The sequence below is a fragment of the Mirounga angustirostris genome, unplaced genomic scaffold (genome assembly GCF_029215605.1).
Source record: "Mirounga angustirostris isolate CCGP_5_RB_7025 unplaced genomic scaffold, mMirAng1.0.hap1 SCAF_9, whole genome shotgun sequence".
Taxonomy (NCBI): domain Eukaryota; kingdom Metazoa; phylum Chordata; class Mammalia; order Carnivora; family Phocidae; genus Mirounga; species Mirounga angustirostris.
In genome coordinates this window covers 41,698,436-41,719,491 of record NW_026991717.1, presented here as the reverse complement: position 1 = coordinate 41,719,491, position 21,056 = coordinate 41,698,436, and the positions used below count along the sequence as shown (strand labels likewise).

At 50.6% G+C, this 21,056-nt stretch overlaps 1 protein-coding gene across 5 annotated transcripts in view; it reads right to left on the bottom strand.

Moving 5' to 3' along the window:
• LOC123861116 (cytosolic iron-sulfur assembly component 2A) overlaps positions 1 to 21,056 on the bottom strand; it is a 157,001-nt gene that overhangs the window by 100,844 nt on the left and 35,101 nt on the right. For 3 of the 5 annotated variants that reach the window (XM_064570321.1, XM_064570322.1, XM_064570324.1), the window contains exon 4: positions 11,941 to 12,038. In XM_064570321.1, the coding sequence (XP_064426391.1) occupies positions 11,941 to 12,038 (98 nt within the window). Of the gene's footprint in view, positions 1 to 11,940; positions 12,039 to 18,456; positions 18,586 to 18,935; positions 19,104 to 21,056 lie in introns of those variants that run through there. The other 2 variants (XM_054513475.2, XM_064570325.1) reach the window with 2 other exon arrangements.

Below are 21,056 nucleotides of genomic sequence, written 5' to 3'. Positions count from 1 at the left end.
TTACATCTATGGCAGGAATGGGGAAAGTGGTATTTTGAAAGCTGCTCAGAGCTGTAACCATGTACTAAGGGAGAAGACTCCATCATGGGGGCAAGGTGGGTACAGGTCAGAGATGGCTTTTGTCTGGGAAAAACTTTAAAGGGCCTTTGATTCAGGATATAAAAACCAGGGTCCACTAGGGACAGGCTGCCACAACAAGGAGCTAGCCTGGCTATATCTGAAGGAAAAAGAGTCTCCCTTGGGTAGTTAGTATGAAGGATGGTAGCAGACTTGGGGCCTGGGGTGGGGTCCTGGAAGGCCCCAGCATCATGGCAGAGGTCAGGAGTCAAAGGAGCTGAGGGGTCTGCTACCATGCTTTAAGCCATCTCTGTGCAGAAATTCCTCTCATAAGAAGCTCATGAGAAAGTCAGCGTACCCTGCAACCAATCTTGGTGGTGAGGGAAGGCACTCAGAAATGGGCCCGAGTCCATGCGTGAGACAAGGTCACAGAGGGAGCCCAGCTTTGTCTCAAAGGAGGAAGGGGCCCCCAAGCCCAAGGCCCTGAGATGTGGAGGAGGATGTGAGTACTCCCTGGTGAGAGCGAGAAAGGCTGGATTAGGAAGAGGACTTCCGGTTGCCCTGCAATGGAATGCTCTTATTCTTATTTGGACATTAAAGAACGGGACCCCAGAAAGCTGGAAAACATGGAAGAGACTCAGATTCCACATGTGGTATTTCAACAATCTTATGAGACGGGGACCATCTTAGGATAAAGAAACAGAGCCTACGAGAGTGAAGCTGCCCGAGTTCTAAAAGCTCACGGTAGCTGAGTCAAAATCAAACCTGGGCCTGGTAGCTCTAGCACCCAGAATAGTCCCTGCCAGGCTAGGGCTCGTCAGTCTCCTGCCCTGAGCCCGTCCTCCTGCCGACATCCCTCAGCTGCCCTTCTCCCCTCTGCCCTGTCTTCTCAGCTGGGGAGGGGGACAGATGGGAGAGAAGTGGAGGTCCCCTCCAAAAGACTGGTAGGAATGCTTTGCCTCCTAGAATCACACTGTAGCTAACGTTCCCCCTTTAGCTTGTGGGTCCTGCCCCAGGGTGCCAACTTAACCTCACCCCGAGGGGGGAAGGGTATTTCCTCACCCTCCAGGCCCTGTGCCTAGGACGCCAGGGGCTAACGGCTCAGGATTCAAGATTAGGGTCCTGAGGCCTCAGGATTAGATGCTGGCCACCAAGGGCAGGGGAGGAGCAGGGAGGCAGTGCTAGCCCTAGAAGTACACCAGAGGCAGGACAACGAGGCTCTCAGCAGATCTCCTCCAACAGCCCACCAAGAGCAGGAAACAACTGTGCCAACCGCCCTCCTCGTTCTGTGGAGGGGACCCGAGGGTCTCAGGCAGAAAGAAAATTCTGGGCAACTTGGTACCTCAAAGGGAGCGTTGGACCAGGAATCAGAGTCCTGGGCTTAAATCCTAGCTGGCAAGTCAGCCAAGCTCACTAAACTCCAGCTTCCTCATCTGCAAAATGGGAGAAAGACCTATCACCACATAGGCTGCAAGAGGATTAAACCAGGTAATGAACCCCTGTGGCTAGAGCAGGACCAGATTTAGAGAAGACACTCAATCCCTAATAGTCAGAGCTCCTTTCCCTCCTGCCCACCCCAGCACTCTCTGAAGAGGACAGGCTTAACCTAGTTAGACTGTGGCTCTAAAACTGCCTTCTCGGAGGTTCCTCACAGGCTCTGAGAGAGAGAGGGCAGGGATGGGGAGCAGGTGGACCTCTGCTCACCCCTTCTTCCTCCTTTTCCATAACGGCCCCTTCACTTTGATCGGTTTACATCCTGTCCCCTACCCCATAATAATCCACTTTTTACAAGTTTTGTTGCTTAAATAGTAAACTCTACTGAAGTCAATCAGGAGTGGTCACGTTTTTCCACAAAGAGCCAGAGAGTAAACAGTTTGTGCATTGCTGACCAAGAAGCAAAATCAAGGTATGTATATAATGAGGAAGAAAACAAAAATCTCCACAGATTTTTAGTTGATGAAATTCAAAATATAACAAGGAGGCTTTATTTTATTTTTGTTTTGTGTGTTTTTTGTAATACAGATCTTCCAAGGAGAAGAATGGAACACTTGGTGGGGGGGGGGTGAGATAACATTTTGCTTACTTGGGGTCCAAAGTCAGTGTTCCCTCTCATCAAATCTGTTGGAACTGTTCATGGGTAAAACCCATTCATAGCTCCAGGGCCACTCAAACAGGTGGCGGGCCAGATGTGGCTGGAGGGCTATAGTTTTCCGTCCCCTGGACTAGACAGTGTAGGAGCCCTTGCAGATTAAAGTTCTTGGGCTCTAAAGCCTGGTGAAGGCTGCTGGGGAGTCTGGGGCAATCTCCCCGAGAGACACCGAAGGCCATAGCCATCACCTCTGTGGGAAGATCTAGAAGTTACAGGGTCTCCCACGACCTCCCACCTGCACTGCCAGAGCCTGGACTGCTTTACTGCAGCTAAGGTGATGGGTACCTCAGGCCCAAACTCCTACCACTAGCCTCACCTCTTCCCCTTCGCGTGCATTTCCTCAGCAAGAAGTACAGGGAAACCACACTCTCCTCTCCTCTGCCCTAAAAGCAGTCCCCTCCCCAGGTAACTCCTCTCCCAGAGCTCTCAGAAAGCTTTCTTAGAGACCCCTTCCGGGCCAGCTTCTAAAAGTACAGACAAAGACGTGGAACCTTCTGCTGGAGTTCCGTGGTCTCCTAAAGACCTTGTGTCCTTTCTGCCCCTGAGGAGGGGAGACCAAACCCTGTGGTCCCGGCAAGGCTGGGTCAGGTACATTCCCCGAGCCTCCTTTGTTTCAGTTATAAAATGGGAATGATTATATTTGCCTTACCTGCCTTCTGTTGCTCTCAAAACTTCAAATTATCCAATGACTGGAAAGGTAATGAAAAGTAAACACCACAAAGGAGGGCAAAGTCACAGAGAGAAATAAAGTTTGGAACTAAGGGAGAAGCACAGAAGACCTCCATCACTTTAAATGCCCCCACTGTGAAAACACAAATGTATCTTTACCAAACTCCAAGTACCAAAAGCACACAAAAACAATGAAGGCGGGGCGCCTGGGTGGCTCAGTCGTTAGGCGTCTGCCTTCGGTTCAGGTCATGATCCCAGGGTCCTGGGATCGAGTCCCACATTGGGCTCCCGGCTCAGGGGGAGTCTGCTTCTCCCTCCCCCTCTACCCACCCACCCTGCTTGTGCTCTCTCCCACTCTCTCTCAAATAAATAAATAAAATCTTAAAAAACAAAAAACAAATAAAAAGAACACTAATGGAATGACTGACAAAATTGGAATGACGGTGCTAGCGTAGAGAAAAATATTATATCGGAGTTAAATGTCCTGAAGTTGAAAACTGTTCTGTAGATGTGGAAGAGAACAGTCAAGCCCTTAGGAGATGCATAATCAAGTAGTAAGGGATAAAGAGGCATAATGTCTGCAACCTACTTTCAAATGGTTCAGAAGCAATAATAGATGGTCAGACAGACAGAAAGGAAGGAGAAAGAAGGGAGAGGAGCAGGGGGAGGAGGAGGAGAGAGGGGGAGGGAAGAAGGGAGGAGATGACAAAATGTTAAAAATTGGTGCATCTGAATAAAGGATATATAGGAGTTCTGTTATTCTGAAAGCTTTCTTATTAAATTTGAAATTATTTTGAAACAAAAAATGTTTAAGTTATACGGACTCAGGATACATGGAACGGTATAAATAAAACAACGTCAAGTCGAAAATAACACAACACAAATATCTGTACTGGCGATGAAGGAGAAAAGAGAGTATACTCTGTAGATATAGGTATATAATGGTTTTAGTGACACCCCACATAATACCTCCCCCCCAGCTCTTACAGTTTTCCTAATGCAAACTGAGCTCAATGAGACCTACCCCACAGGGCAAGCGATTTGCCCCATGTGCCAGCTTCTGATGGAAGCGTGGACAACGCAACCACTTTGTTTGAGTGGCTTTGTGCTTTGTTTTCCTAACAATGAGTGATGAAAGCGCCTCCCTCCTTCTTCCATGGCCTCTGTCATCCAGGGCCCTCTGCGGTCTCCTGTCCTCCTGGCAGCCCCACCCTTCCAACCCCACCATGTGTCCTCTTGCCCAAGCCCAGGCCTGCGGCTCCTCAGTCCCTGGCAGAGCCCTAACCTTGGGGTGGTTCCCTGCCATCTCCTGGATTAGAATGTGAGGAGCTGCCTATATAGGGTGATGATTTCCTCCTCTGAACAACTGGCATATGTTTTGGGGGTCCCCCTATTAGCTCGTGGCCTGTTCCATCTCATTTCATTTGAGGAGAGCAGCCTTGTGCCCCAAATGAGCCAAGCTCCTCTGGGGCAAGGCCTGAGGCCCAAGTGTCCTGCATCCATCATGGTGCCCATCACCAATGGGTGCCCAGGAAGGGTCACTGGACTGTGATAATGACCTAGAATATAGACGTGAATGTACGCCTCCACACACCCCACTCATCTTTCAGAAACCACTGGCTTGCTCAGGGTTCAGCTATGGCCCAAAAGACTACCTTACCACTAACACCACGCCGAGAGCTTCCTGGGCCTGAAGAAGACAAGCTTGGTGTTAGTGGCAGGAAAGCCTTTTGGCATGAGGGACAAGAGTCCACTGTAAAACTTCTCTGCACCTCAGTTTCCTCATCTGTGAAGTGGGAATGTGACCCAGCTCACACTGTTCTAGAAGGACGAGAAGTACTCGGCACAGACACTGACGGAAGCGCAGAAGATTCTTAACACACGTCAGCCACGTACGCCTTCCCAGCAACAGGAAATATAAGCATGTATATGATCAGAGAGGGATAAAAATCCCAGCCCAGGGCAGCAGACAGGGCTCTGACCAGCAAGCAAAGTTTCTGGCTTCTATTTCTGACTTTCTCTGAGATTTGCTGTGTTGCGCGGAGTGAATTTCCCAGTTGGCTTCTCCTTGATGAGGAAGATCTGAATTCCTTGAGCCAGGTACCTAACATTTTGGAGACTGAGTTTCTCCATCTGTAAAATGGGGTAATAAGTGCTTCACAGGCTATGACAAGGATTAAATATAATGATGTGTGACCAGGAAATGGAAGTAATTATTGCATTTTGTTCTCCTCTTGGTGTTTGCAAAATCCTGGACGTTCATGGATTTCAAGGCCTATGGGTACTGGGGGGCTTGGCTGAGGTTTTCTGCCTCAGATTTAACTCAGGGCAGGTTCCAGATAGTGCTGCAGCTCACTGATGGGTATCTGTGGGAGCGGAGCACTTCTCAAGTGTAAAAGGCCCTCTCTGGACACTGTAGAGGGAAGCCCTACCCGGAGGAATCCTCAGTGGGGGGATGACCAGGGGAACCTTTTCAGGTAACATAAAGTAGGATGACCTGAGCATTTAATAGGGATGTGGGTCCAGAATAAGGGGTAATTAAATATACAGAAGGGGTAGAGTAGGATGGGGTGGGTCAGGCTTTGCCGGGGAGACAGCATTTGACCTAGACCTTGAAGGAAAGAGCAAGGAGACATCACAGAAGTTGTTGGGCCCTCTGGCCTCTGTCTCAGTCCTATAGTGATTCTCAAAATAAGAGCCTAGAGGAAGGGGGGTAGGGGAGGAGAGGGGTGGGACAGGCGATGGGGGCGTTTGTCGTGATAAGCCCTGGGTGTTGCATGGAGGCATTGAATCACCACATTGTACGCCTGAAACTAATACTACACTGGCTGTTAACTAACTGGAATTTAAATACAAACTTAAACAAACAAACAAAAAACAAAATAAGAGGGGCGCCTGGGTGGCTCAGTTGTTAAGCGTCTGCCTTCAGCTCAGGTCATGATCTCAGGGTCCTGGGATCGAGCCCCATATTGAGCTCCCTGCTCTGCAGGAAGCCTGCATCTCCCTCTCCCACTCCCCCTGCTTGTGTTCCTGCTCTCGCTATCTCTCTCTCTCTCTCTGTCAAATAAATAAATAAAATCTTTAAAAAAACAAAACAAAATACGAGAACCTGCCTTCAAAGAACTAACAGCCTGGTACAAACAAATGTGGGATCGGCCTCATCTGGGCAGTCCCAGGGCCATGAGCACTGCCCTGCTCCCCACGGCCTCCCCGGCCTGCCCCATAGTGCAACACCCGGGAGAATGTTAACTCTGAGCATACGTGCTTCAACCAGACACAAAAGAGGAGGGAATGTGTGGGCGTGAGAAACAGCCTGAGAAGAAGGAGAAGGTAGAACTCAGAAATAAAAATAGTTGCTGAGTTAAGGCTACTAATCTCTCCTTGGCTTAACTTGCCTTAAGTTTTTTATGTTTAAAAAAAAAAAAACTTTCATCCAAAAGTCTCATAGATCTCTATATAGTGCTATAAAAAGAGAGTCAATGCGGGGCGCCTGGGTGGCTCAGTCGTTAAGCGTCTGCCTTCGGCTCAGGTCATGATCCCAGGGTCCTGGGATCGAGCCTCGCATCGGCCTCCCTGCTCTGCGGGAAGCCTGCTTCTTCCTCTTCTACTCCCCTGCTTATGTTCCCTCTCCCTGTGTCTCTCTCTGTCAAATAAATCAATAAAAAAATCTTTAAAAAAAAAATTTAAAAAAAAGAGAGTCAATGCATTTCATTAAGTGAAAAAAGCAAGCTGTAGATTCTTATGGTCACATGATCCCATCTGGGTGTCCGTACACACTTGCTTTACTTAGAAAAGTTCTGAAAGGCGACAGAAGAAAATTATCGTCGAAGTCCAGCTGTGGGCATGAGACAAGGAGGGAGGGTGGAAAGAGTTGACTTTTTACTTGAACTCTTCAGAGCTTTATGACATTTGCCATGCATTACTTCTATAATTTAAGAGAAAAAGTTTTTAATTTAAAAAGAAATAATAAAAGCCCCTTTGCCTCAGAGTTCACCTCGGAAACCCTTTTCCTAAGGACTGAGACAGGTCAATCCAAACACCTGTTATTGTAGTTTTCTATAGTGCTTTGTGGCTAGACTGGGCTCTAGAACCCAGCCTGGGTGAATCTGAGCTCTACACATTCCTGGAGGTCTTGTTTCTCTCCCAAAAGAAGTTGCCCTGGCGAAGCTGAGTGTGTGACCTTAACCACAGGGAACCCCATCGGGTGACTCGGGTCTGGCAGGCAGCCCTATCAATATGGATTCGCAGGGAATTCCTCAGCTCTGCTTAGGGAGGGTGAGGCTCGAGAACAGTGGTTCCTTCCCTGGCCAAAGGCTCCTGTCCGTACGAAAGGGGATTCTGCATGTTACGTGCCTAGCAGCGTGCTTTGCACATATGAGCCTCCTGTAAGTAACAGGGCTTGTGGCTGGTGTCTTCGTCAGGGAAGAGAGGAGGGGGTGAGGGCACGTGTCGGGTAATGGTGAGGCAGGCTTCTCGACAGAGCTGGGGCTGCGGATAAAAGTCGAATGAACATATGGATAAATATTTGTCCGTTTGTTTAAACCAGCACAGTGTAGTTGAAAAGCTTCTTTAAGCTCCACCTTCTATATTGCTTACTCTGTGACCTTGGACAAAATCACCTCTCCTCCCTCAGCCTCACTTTCCTTGTCTATAAAATTGAGATTGGGACTACTTGTTGAAATCCGGTTCAACATAACATTTTATGGCTTTATGTTAATGTAACAACCTAAGTAAAGGAAAGTAATCTAAGTACAGGAAAGAAGAAAGCACTGATCACTATAGGATAGACATCACATACATTAAATTACCTTGTATTCTTGGGCGTACATCCCCAGAGGGAGGGCCTATCTAGCAGGCCCTCCCTCGGAGGAACATCCTTCCTTCCCAAATGCCCACCTTCCTGACTCTGACACTGCTAGCCTACTCTCAAGGTCAAACAGAAAAGACCACCTGCCATATATTCCCCCCACTTGCCAGAAATATTCGAATGAGAGCAAAAATGAGTTTGTGCTTTGCAAGTTCTTAGGGTGTGGTAGCCAGAGCCCTAGACGAAGAGTCAGACCATCAGTCCCCACCCCCGAGTGACCTCAGACAAGTCACTTCCCCTCTCTGGTCCTAGCCTTGACTAAAAAGGAGGAGTTGGGAGGGTTTTTCTTTGTAAGTCCTGCTCTCATATTCCCCTGCTCCACCTAACCCCAGCTACCAAGGCTGGGAGAAGCCAGAATCTACAGGCCAGCATTTCTCCAAGCATTCCCAGAGACAGCAGATGATCTCCAGCATCCCCAGCAGGCTGGGGCCAAAATGGGAGCACAGCCAGTGTCTCCACTCAGCACTGGGAGCCAGAAATCAGGCAAGATGCATAGGGTCCAGTGAGGGTCACAGCCCAGGACCCTCCAGCCAGGGCACCCCATCCTGATCCAAAGGTGGATTCTGCAGCTTTTCTCACAGATGTTCTTTTACTTGTAGGATAAAACATACAAGGCCTCTGAAGGAATCAAACACATGTGCTTCGGGGACCAGACCAGGACCAGGAGGAGAGTCAAAGATTCCTTGTTTGCTAACGCATGGTTTTAGTTAAGGTGTAACATGCCCACAGGAAGATGGACCTAAACATGTATGGCTTGATATATTTTCCTGAAAAGAATGCATCAGTGAAACAAGCACCCAGATCAAGAAACAGAACGATACCCACCCCCTGGGAACCTCCCACACGCCCCCTTCCAGTGACTAGTTCTTCAAGAATAACCACTATTCTGGCTTTTAGCACCACTGATTGATTTTGCCTGTTTTGAACTTTACGCAAATGGACTTATATGGTATGGACTCATTTGAGTCTGGCTTCCTTTGCTCAACATTATGTTTGTGGGCTTCCTCTACCAGTAGAAGTAAACATGAAAACCAGTGTCAGCCACGTTCACTTGGACTTGAATGAGGAGCTAAAATCAATACGACATCCCTGGGCCTAGCCGAGGGTGCTCACTGACAGCAGAGGAAGCCAGGTTCCATGTGTAGCTCTCCCCAAAATAAGAATGACCCAACCCTGTTCTTCCTGCAAAGACCCTCCCAGGGGGCTCCAGAGAAGGGAGGCAGGGCTTTGGTGCCCCAAACATACTTCAAGAGGCCGGAAGCTCTCGTTCATTGAACACTTACCCCGGGCCTGGCTCTGTGAGAAGCACCAGAGACTCAGCATTTCACTTAATCCCCCAACTATGGGCTAGGTACTGTTATTATTCCTATCTTATGGGTAAGAGAACGGAGGCCCAGAGAGGTTGAGTAAGTTGTCCTAAGGTTGCACAGCTAGGAAGGGGACACAAATTCTGATCTGTGTTGACCCCTAAGGCCAAACCTCACCAACACTCTGTTGACAGGGAGCTCACTGGCTGGCTCCGGCCCCCACCCATGTCTCCAACCTCATCTAGCACTGCTTGCCCACAGCTCACATTTCAGCAGCCCAGTCCCCAAGCTCTACCCCACCTCTGGGCCTGTGTCCATGCTGTTTCCTTTGCCTGCACATTTACCCCTCAGTTTTTAAGTGAACAGTCACTTCCTCTGAGCACCATTCCCTGACCACTTGGTCTCAACCGTGTGCCCTATTCTCTCTCAGTGTCTCCTGCTCTCTCCTTGCACAGCGCTTAACACATGTTATAAAGAGTTATCCCTTTGGTTCTCCTGTTCATGGGTTTAGTGTCTTTCTCCACCAATGGATCATAAGCTGCAAAAGGACAGGAATGTGTCTATTTGTTTACCACTGCCTTGGACAGTGGCTGGCACCCAGTAGCTCCTCAATGGCGTGTTAAGTGAAGAAAAGGAGGGGAGGGGAGAAAAATAGGACTGTCCCTTCTGAGTCGGAGCACTCGTCTGCAGACGGCTCTAGCTCCAGCCTATTTATGGCTCCTGGCCAGACCTTCCCCTCCTCCCTGAGCCTCAGTCTCCTCAGTTTTCAGATGAAGAACCTGGAAGAATGGATCTCCAAAGGCCTTCTAGCCCATCTGGCCCCTAGACCACAAATGCTAGGATGCCAAACCATTCCAAAGGCCTCAGGGCTCTGCAGCCTCTTACCCATTCTATGTCCAGTTAGCGCTTTAGAGATGTAGGGGGTGGTGGTGATCCAAAGCTCCCAGTCTGTGAGGTACGGACCCTCCCACCCTGCCACGGGTGAAGGACCAGCTAACAGGAGGCCTCTTGCAGCTCTAATAGCCCTGATACACAAAGCTGGGGAGAGACAGGACTAAGAAGGAATAATAGGTGAAGTCCCCAGGAAATGGTCTCGACTTCCTTCTTCAGAGCCCCCGACCCCGACAAGGTCCCTTCCAACTCTGCCCTTGGCATGTGCATGGCTGCCCCCACTGCAGGGCTGGAGCCCCAGGAGGGCAGAAACTGTCCGTGTCTTGTTCATCTTTGTGCCCAGAGCACCTAGCACAGACCCCTCCACATACGATGTGGCTGAGGTGAGGCTCCTGAATCAGATGCCATTGGAAGGGCCTGCCAGGGTCCACTCCTGAGCTTGCCACTTTCCCCCTGGTATCACCATATCGGAAGCACCTGGCTTCCCATTCAGAGGCAGACTCCCACTGACCACCTTTCAGCCTCTGGCCCTGTCCTCTTCTTTTACCTTTCCCAGGCCCTGGATTGCCGGTGGCAGTCGGCTAAGACAAAAGGCTGAGGACTCCTGCCCCTCCTGCAGTCCTTCGCTCCCCTACACCCAGCCAGCCAGTGAGCCAGGACAAGCACTCCCTGGACTGGAAGTAACACACCCTCTTCTTGAAGTAAGGCTCCTCTGGCTTTGAAGCTCTTTCTATTTTGTCTTTAAAAATAAAAGTAAGAGATGGGGCACCTGGGTGGCTCTGCTGGTTGAGCATCCAACTCTGGATTTCAGCTCAGGTCATGATCTCAGGGTCCTGGGATCAAGCCTCGTATCGGGCTCCACACTCAGGGGGAGTCTGCCTGAGGATTCTCTCTCTCCCTCTCCCTCAGTCCCTCCCCCTGCTCACATTCTCTCTTTCTCAAATAAATAAATCTTTTAAAGTAATAAAATTAAAAATAAAATAAATGAATAAAAGTAAGAAAATATTACGCCTGAACCCAAGAGCTCTACAAAGAGGAAAGGCCTCCTGTTTTGCATCATGGATACAGTGAAGGCTTTAAACCCCCAAGTTTTTACTCTGTTAGTGGTGTGAGGGGGTGAGGCTGGGTGTACTGGTAAGCTCACGTGAGTATGCAAGTGCTGTACTTATTGGAAAAGGCAGACAGGCGTGCAGGTACAAACTGGACTGGCCAAACCTTGGCTACGTCACTCGCTGGCTGAGCAGCTTCGGGCAACTTGCTTAAACTCTTTGGACCAGTTTCCTCACATGAAAAATGAGAGTGAAATGAATTTCAATCTCAGGCACTGCAGTGAGAATCAAACTCTAGGGCTGGTGTTCTGTAATAACTAAAAAACCATCTAAATATTAGCAGAGTCTAGAAATGGAAGGCAAGAAGAGAGCTTCGGAAAATCTTTTCTTTCCACACAGTAACCACTTTCAGATCTCAGAATTTATCCCTGGGGGCATTCTGGATTTAGCCAAGCTGGAAATGCACCCAATAACTCAGATCCTAGGAAGCTTCATGACAAGGCTCGTGAGGCCTGTTACTCAACGCGAATCCATTTTCAGGAGGATTACTTCACCTCCCATTCAGGCGCTGAGCTTATGAAACAAAATCCCAAGAGCCATGGAGAATCCCAAGTGGGACTCAGAGAAGAAAACCAACAGGCCAGGTCTCAGTCCAGAGTTTGGGGAGGGTTTTGTGAGAAAAGTAACAGATGAAACAAGACTCCTTTAGACCCGCCGTTACTGTCAGTCAGCCAGGCGATAGTGAAAACATAGGGCACAAGAATTCTAGTCCCTTCTGCTGGCAAGTTGTTATTTCCACGGAGACCACTATTTGCAGAGCAGCACGTGAAGATGAATTCCTCAGGATTGTTTTTAAAGCTTCCGAGGAGTCCCGTGACAAGCCCGTGCCTACCTGATCAAACGAAAAGTGCCCCAGGAGAGGCGCCCCCTCCACCTCTCCCAGCCTCTTACCTGCCCAGCTCCTCTCCAATGTCATAAAAGTCCTCCACCTTCTGCTGCTTGAATGTCTCCATGTTTGGACTCCTCATTGAGGCCTGGAGCACACAGCCCTGAAACCAGAGGAAATCTGAGGTCAGGACAGCTGGGACCATTGGCGCAAGCCTGAGTCTGGGCCTAAAAGTAATCAGCTGCGCAGGAGCTCATAATTTAACAATAATCCATGGCCCTAGTTCCTTGAGAACTACCCTGCCCAAGCCTATTCTCACCAGTGACTGACAATGTATGGTTCTTATTTGAGTTATATCAATTCGAAGCTGTTAGAGAGACAGGAAAGGAGCCCTCCTCGCTCTTTCAGATCTGCTCTGAACACGTTCAGCGAAACAGCCCCATGGCCAACTTCAGCGATTTGTTCTCATGAAATTCAGGGCGGCTGAGAAAAAGAGGCAGCCGTGAGGCAGGAGAGAGAGCGCTCATCTTTGGGTCAGAAGTTCTGGGTTCGAGTCCCAATTGCCTGGGTAAGTCATTTAAACTGCCAGACTTAGGGCACCTGGGTGGCTCAGTTGGTTGGGCGACTGCCTTCGGCTCAGGTCATGATCCTGGAGTCCCGGGATCGAGTCCCGCATCGGGCTCCCTGCTCAGCAGGGAGTCTGCTTCTCCCTCTGACCCTCCCCCCTCTCATGTGCTCTCTCTCATTCTCTCTCTCAAATAAATAAATAAAATCTTTAAAAAAAAAAAAAAACTGCCAGACTTAGCTTGCCCATCTGCTAAAGGGGTTAATCCTGTAAAAACCACAGCAAATCATGAAATTATTCTGTAAACTGGAAAAAGCAGTAGAAAGGTAAGGGATTATCATGACCTCAGCTCCCTGAGAGGCTGAGCCACCCAACTGCGAGTCTGAACTGATTTGTAAACTCTCTCACTCATCACCGCAAGGGAAAGAGGGACAGGAGTGGTGTGACAAATTATAGTGGGCACCAGCAGTCAGGAGCTGGAGGTTCTGTTTCCAGTGTTGTCCACAGCTAGCTCTGGGACCTCATCTCTTGTCAGAGAAGCCTCAGATTCCTCATCTATAAAATGGACCTAACTGCCCACCCAGAGCACCTCAGTGAGAGCCAGAGACAACCCCGAGCCGTGGGGAGTGTTTACCACCCCACCAGAAGAAGACTGTTTGCATCCTAACCTGGGATCTCCCTGCCCCAAGAAGCTCACCCGTTCCTGGGACAGCCACATGCCACCCTGGACAGCACCACAAGGGCAGGACCCAGGGCCCAGTCTGCAAATGACTGTGGATGTGTCTCTCAAGAGTCATTAGCAAAGGCCTCTCAGAGCTCATTTTGGCTAGCACTGGCAACTTCTCTCCAGCCTGCCAATCAGATACCAACCACACCCAGGGCCCCATGAGCCCCAAAAGACTTTTTCACCAGGCTGGGTGGAGGCACCATTACACAAGGGTGCGTCTCATCAATGCCAAGTGGCTGAAGCTGTTCCAACTCTCAGAGAATGTATACATTTCACACTCCTTCCTCCAGTGCTGCCCTCTATAACCATGACGCCACCTGCCGCCCTCCCTTCCATGGGACACACATCCCTGAAGTCCCCCAGGCAGAGCTGGCCTGGATCCTGGGCCTGACTCTCACGGTCACTTGCTGAACTCCTGCCTGTTGATGTCCATGGTCCATCAGGCATCCTCCCTGCTGCTCGGTCTTCACCCTGTGTTTGGCCTGAGCCCAGCAAGCATGGACTATGAAAAAGAGCAGGCTCCCAGGAGCCCCAGTTCTAGACTAGCCTGGGCGTGTAGTAGCTGTCTAACCCATACAGGTTGGCACCCTCTGGGCCTCAGTCCCCTCATCTGTAAGCGGGACTGGTAACATCTCCATCGTGTACTTCACACAGCCATGTGGGGATCCATTTGTGATAAGGGCATAAACTCCTAGACAGATAAGAAAGGTGATTATTACTGTTAATATCTGGCTCATCCTGAGCCACTCTTTGTGTTTCTGCTTCCCACAACAACGGAGACAAGCATTTCAATTCCCTTCTAGGGAAAAGGTTTTGGGATCCTCCTGGAAAGTTTGGCTTGACCAAAATCTGAAGCTAGACCACCTCACTCACCCCCCGCCCCCCCACAGCCTCCATCCTGGCAAATTTCCTGAGACTAGCCCAGAAGGTGGCAGGACTTCTATCTATCATCTTCTGTTGGGTCAGGTAGGTCCTGAGGGGTGGGGTTACTCATTTCACACACCTAGAGGGAAGCAGAAAACTCCAAAAAATTCTGTTGACAGATACCCTGAGACTCGTCCCTAGAACAGCTAAGATCTTCCATTTGGCAACAGGCTAGCTCCATTTGCTAGCAGAAGCTGAGCTGGATTCGAAGCAGCCCCAAATCCCCAACAAAACGATGAGCCCCCGCCTTGGGCTCCAGGGGTAGCCAGAGGCTGGGGGGGCAAGGGAGCCCCCTAAGGACAAACTAGGACCACCAGTTTGGCCCCAACTAAACTCTCCAGCCTTAGTAGACCTTATATCTTATATTTCAGCCAAAGTAGACCTTTCCCATTCCCCCAAAACTCCCACGCCTCAGCTCAAGCTGGGCCCTTTCCATGGAAGGCCCACCTGGAGAGCCCTCCTAGCAAAACCACTCCCTTCGCATAAGACCTGGCTCGAATGCTACCAACTCTGTGAGGTTCCATGACTCTATTTCTCATCACAACAGATTAAAATCCCCCACCCCCTTTAAATTCCCAGAGAGGTCTCTTCAGGGTTAGAGCTTTCGCATTTTGGCTCATAACTGTCTCTGTCTAACTCAGAAGGAGAAAACACAGACTCTACAGTCACACAGGACCGAGCTCGAATCAGCTCTATCACCTCTGCACACACTGAGCACGGCACAACTTTCCTGAGCTTCAAATGACTTATATGGAAAATGAGTCTAGATAACGCCTACTGTTGGTGACTTTGCGGAACAGTCAGAACTCTCAAACATTGCCAGGAGAATCACACTTTGGAAATCTGTTGGGCAGTTTCTATGGACATACCCAAGAGAAATGCATGTAGATGGTTCCCAAAATGGCCCGTGTTAAAATGTTCACAGCAGCACTATTAGTAATAACTACAAATCGGAAACAACCAAAGGGCCATCAATAGAATAGATAAGTAAACTGAGTTATACCCATACAATGGAATTATTCTACAACAATAATAAACTACCACAATGTGCAACCCACATGGATAAAACTCACAAGCATAATGTTGAATGAAAGAAGCCGGACACAAAAGACCACATACTGTGTGATTCTGCTTAAGCAAAACTCATCTATGGTGCTAAAAGTCAGAACAGTGGTCACGCCTGGGTGGCGGGGGTTACGTCTGGGACACAAGGGGAGTTTCTGGGTGCTGGCAGTGCTGTTTCTTGCTCTGAGTAGTGGTTACATGAATATGTGATATGTACACTTGTTTTGTATGCAATCAAAATTTTACATAATAAAAAATGAGATTGGGGCGCCTGGGTGGCTCAGTTGGTTAAGCGACTGCCTGCCTTCGGCTCAGGTCATGATCCTGGAGTCCCGGGATCCAGTCCCGCATCGGGCTCCCTGCTCGGCAGGGAGTCTGCTTCTCCCTCTGACCCTCCTCCCTCTCATGCTCTCTGTCTCTCATTCTCTCTCTCTCAAATAAATAAATAAAAAATCTTTAAAAAAAAAAAATGAGACTAAGATCTACATTATGACGAATGAGATAAACATGTAAAATGACCTACGTGGTGCTGGGATGGTTCCAACAAATGTGAATTCCTTCCCTCCTGCCTCCTGTCTTAGAGCCTCATGAGGGCAGTGGCTGTCACATTCTCACCTCTGTCCCCTTGTCGCTGCTGGTGTATAACAGGCACTCCCTAAATGTTTGTTGATTTCAAGGTAGTGGCCCAGCCTCGCTTCTCAAGGCCGCTGCTCGGCTGCCTCATCAGGGAAAAACAACGAGAACGACTTAAAGCCTTTCCCTCGTATCTCTCCCCAAGAGGAATTTGCATTTTATCAATTTTACCAGTTTAGGGACGTAAAACTAAAGGGGAGAAAGTCTGAGGGGGAATTATAGTCACCAGTTAGGAGCCAGCCCCTTCTGACTCCAAAAAGATGAAGCCACGTGGCAGAGGGGAGGGACACAGCTACAACTTTGGGTCAGAGGCACAGGATGTCTGCTCCAGACATTCCAAGGGCGAAGCCCACCTTAACACCCACATTTCTCTTAATGGAATCACTAGGACTCACACTCCTGCCCTCAGCCCTCATGGCAGGCAACACTTCTGAGGTTTAACACAGATTTCCTAGAACCTCACAAAAAGGGACGGCAAAGATCATCCAGGGGGGTTTTAGACTCTGCTTCAGGAGCCACCAGCATGAGGAAGGGGAGCCAAAGCATTTCCCCTTTATCTATACTATAGGTTGGGGTTCTGTGTAAGAATTCACTGGGCGCGGGGCGCCTGGGTGGCTCAGACGGTTAAGCGTCTGCCTTCAGCTCGGGTCGTGGTCCCAGGATCCCGGGATCGAGCCCCGCATCGGGCTCCCTGCTCGGCGGGGAGCCTGCTTCTCCCTCTCCCTCTGCCTGCTTCTTTCCCTGCTTGTACACACTCTCTCTGTGTCAAAAATAAATTAAAAAATCTTAAAAAAAAAAAAAAAAAAAGAATTCACTGGGTGCGGGAGGAGCTTGAAAAACCACTGCTGTCTGGTCTATAATCCACTTGTTTGACCAAAGAAGGAAATTGAAGTGCAGACAGGGGATGGGACCTTAAGTCACACAGCTAGCCTACTCCAGCTGTCTTGCCCGGGCTTCTGATGACAGCATCCTCAACCCCCCAAAGTGGCACTGGGGTTGGGGAAGCCAGTGGCCTCCAGAGGGAACACTTAGGAGGAGGCCTCCAAGGCTACAGGATCACCCCAGTAGGGAACTCTCTACCCTACTAAATCCTCTCACTCACTGACCCCAGCTCACTCTGCTGGACATTTGGAGATCCTCACCCCACCTCACCCAGTGTCAGTCAGTGAGATGGGACCATTGCAAGGGGGCAGGCATGATGGTCCTCTTACACCTCCCCCCCACATCAGGAATCATCACACTCAGGCTCTGAGGAGTCTGCCCACAGGAGGGAAGGGGCTCCAGCATTGCAGAGCCCCTCCATGCAGTTAGGCCTTTGACAACCCCAATCTCTGAGGAGGAAGCTCGGGCTCAGAGATCAGCCATTTGCCTAAGCTGATGTGAGAAAACCCCATTTTTCTAGTGAAGGTCCAGCTCCACTGGACAGCCTGCTTGTTCACCCTCACGTCTAATAAGGAGGGAAACCTTAGGGGGGTGGTCAGGGTCAGTTCAGGTCTCATTCCTGCCAGCTGGAAACTTGCTCCAGACTAGCACACCCCCACCCCCATCCACACACCCCTTGTGCCCCCACCCACCCCCACCCAAGCCTCTCCCAAAGCAGCTGAATTATCGGTGGGGCCACTTTACGTGTTAAAAACACATCTTAGGAGAAGAACAAGACTCTGAAAGTATTTGTGAAGAGGCCAAGGCACCAGCTCCCCTTAGTCACCAGGACTCTCCCAGAAATACCTTACATGGAGGCAGCTGGGAAACAGAGTCAGAAGCCACAGCAGCAGCCCCGAGCTGCCCTCCACTGGATTCTGGAGTACAAGGTGTCAGGGGCTGTGTTCTCTCCACCTGCCGCCAGGGCTGCTCCCACCCGCTTCTGAGGCAACCAGCTAGGACTCCCTTTCTCTCAGGCTGCACGCCTCACCTACCACTACTTGCATGGCCTCAAGGCTCACCTCTCTGGGACTCATTTTCTCCTTCCTAAAGTGAGAATACTAATTTCCACCTGGCAAAGTTACAGTGAGGACTAGCCAGACCCACACATGCCGTGAGACATCCACAATGCCTGGCCCAAAGTCAGGGTCAACTTACTGACAACGCCTTCCTGTGCCCTTCTACCCCAGCCGGCTGCAGACTTACTGGCTACCCCCATTCCCACCCTAGCTCTGGCCCGGGCCCCTGACGACCGGGACCACAGCTTCATTCTGCCACAAGCAGCTGACTGTGTGTGGAGCAGCCTTCTGGAATCACGTCCTTGTGCAAATGGGGAGAGGAGGTGTGCGAGGTGGCTGACGCTGAGAAGATTGGCCCCTCTCCTCCCGGAAATCTGTAGTGGTCTCCCCATCATGGGGCCCTAAGTTGATGAAAGTCTGTTTCCTATCTCCTCCCCAGGTGCCAAGCCTCGGCCCGCTGTCCCCACCCCGTCCCTCGGGTCAAAGTGCCAGGCTTCGGAGCGCCACCCCCCCCCCTCCCCCGGGGCGCAGCGGACAGGTCCAGGGCCGGCCACAGCGCCCGAGGGCAAGGCCGGCCAAACCCGGGGGCGGGGGGGGGCAGGCGGCGCCAGGGACCGGGGCTCGGGGAACCCGAGAGAGCGCCCCGGAACAATCTGCCCCCCGCCAGCCCCAGCCCCGCGCGCGCGCGCTGTCCCGCCCGTCGAGCCCGCATACGGGCGCTACTCACGGCGGAGGCTGCGCTGGGCGGGCACGGCGGGCGCGACGGGGTGCACAGCGCTCGGCTCTGCTCTGCGCCCGGCCGGCTGCCCGCCCGCGGAGCCGCGGAGGAGCCGAGGGGGCGGAGCGGCCGGCCCCGTCCCAGGCGCCGGCTGGAGGCGCGCCCGGCGGCCCGGGACGGGGGCTCAGCGCGCCCCCTGCTGGGAGCCCCCTCTGGACAGCCCCGAGGTGAGGGCCGAGAGCCTCCTGCCAGGTCCCCAGACACCTCCAGGAGTGGTGGCGAGCGCCAGGGGCGAGACCCTACGGGCGTCCTTAGCGGCTCTGCCGCTCACAGGCTGTGTGGCCTTGGGCAAGTCAACTAACCTCTCCAAGCCTGATCTGGAAATTGATTTAAATGAGCCGATGATAATCTGATATAGCCTGGCACAATCGCTCAGAAAATGGTATTTCCTTGTCCCCCCATCCCTCTCCTCCCCCCAACACACACACCGTGAAAGAGGAAGTCCCACGAGGGAATAGGCCGTTTCCTCCCTCCCAGCCAGGATGCTCCCTGACGGATTCTTCTGGGAACCTCACCATCGACGTTTCACAGCTGGGTGGGGCTGAGATGGAGAAGGACACTCCTCTTGTTACCACCAACCCCCAGCTTGGGAGTGGCCTAATCTCCTTTGTCCTCTATGCCCCCTCCCCCCAGCCTCTGCATGGTTGTGAAGCCCCACATCACCATCAAGCCTTCCTTAATAAAGGACTTGGCAGTGGATTCCTCCTCTCTTCCTTCTGCCAAAAATCTCAGGAGGAAAAAAAAAAGAATGAGAGTGGAGAGGGTGATGGGAAGAAGGAAACGGAAGCAGAATCACAGCCAAGACAGAATTTACTTGAAGACAAGAGACTGTTTAGCTAAAGGAAATGGAGGCCCTTTCCCAGAGTTTCCCATCCCTAAGTCTAGAGGTCCTAGAGGAAAAGGTGTTAGATTCAGAGTTCTGCTCTTTGGTTCAAAGCCCTGCTCTGCCATTCCCCATGGATAGTCTTGGGCATGGCACCTGAGCGTTTCCTTCATCAGTAAACTGGGGCTAACACCCCTTCTTATAGTTTCTAATGGAGCTATTATGAACTGAAATGAAAGCATGTGTAAGGGACGCCTGGGTGGCTCAGTTGGTTAAGCGTCTGCCTTCAGCTCAGGTCATGATCCCAGGGTCCTGGGATCAAGTTCCACATTGGACTCCTTACTTACTGGGAAGTCTGCTTCTTCCTCTCCCACTCACCCTGCTTGTGCTCTCTCTGTTTCTCTGACAAATAAATAAATAAAATCTTTTAAAATAAATAAATAAATAAATAAATAAATAAAATCTTTTAAAAAAAAGGTGTAAGATGTATCTAGAGGACCTCCACCAGTGTGAGCCACCTCCCCCACAGAGACTGGGGTGTTGACAAGTACACATGGGCCCTGCCCCCCAGCTGACCAGTGCCTGGACAGCCAGGAGGAAGACCAAAGAGCTTCCTTGTTTATAAACTTTATCACATCCCAGGACAGTGCAGGCTCTGAGCCTCCTGTCCCAAGAGCACCATGCTACCTAGAGTAATACCCAAGACCAGAGGTGGCTTCCAAAGTCAGTGACAGAGGAGGACACCCACTGAGGTTTCACCAGTGTAGTGAGACATTTTATCCTCAGACTACCCTCAAAACACCCCCCCCCCCATTTCCAGTTATCTATGGCTATGTAACAAACCACCTCAGCCTTGGGGGCTTGGAACAGTGATCTTGTCAGGCTCACAAATTCTGAGGGTCAGGAATTCAGACAGTGCACAGGATGGCTTATCTCTGCTCCACAATGTCCAGGGCCTCAACTGGGAAGACCTGAGAGGTTGGGAATGATTTGCATGGCTGAAAGATGAAATATTCTGGAGGCTTCTCCATTCACATCATAGCCTGGGCTGTGATGAATCCAAGCTGGACTCAGCCGACACTGCCAGAACACCTACATGTCACCTCTCCATCTCTTCCCCTGTGAGCTTCATGCTTAACACTAATTTGCAACAATGACATCCCCTTGCGCGAGGCAAAACAGACATTCTTAGGTTTGATATTTGGCAAATTAGTCAAAGAACATCACAGCTGGAAGAGTCATTGTCAATCATCCCAGCCAGCCTGTCATTTTTCAGACGAGGAACCAGAGGCTCAGAAAAGAAAAAGTGACTTGCCCAAGGTCACACAGCTGGTGAGAGGCAGAGCTAGGATTAGAAACAGGCCTCCGCCAGATTCTATTTGGTGCTCCTTGCACTGTACCTGCCAAATGCAATTGCCTAGGGAGGTACCATCTGGAAATGCATTTTTTGCTTAAGGTTGAGTGAGTGTATCAGACCCTCACCTGAGAATAGCAACAGGACACTGAGCACTGTACATGGGACCAAGGTGGCAGTGGGCAGAGAAGGTAAGGTGGCAACAAGTGCATCTATTCCAGAACAAAACCAGAGGAAGGGCCAGGTATTAAGAGCTAAGAATCAAGCAATTCTCTTCCAGCTCCTGCATGCTCCCGCAGCTGGGAAAACAGTACAAATGCCTCACTCTGGCAGTTAAGGCTCCAACCTGCATTTCCCAGGCCTACATACATC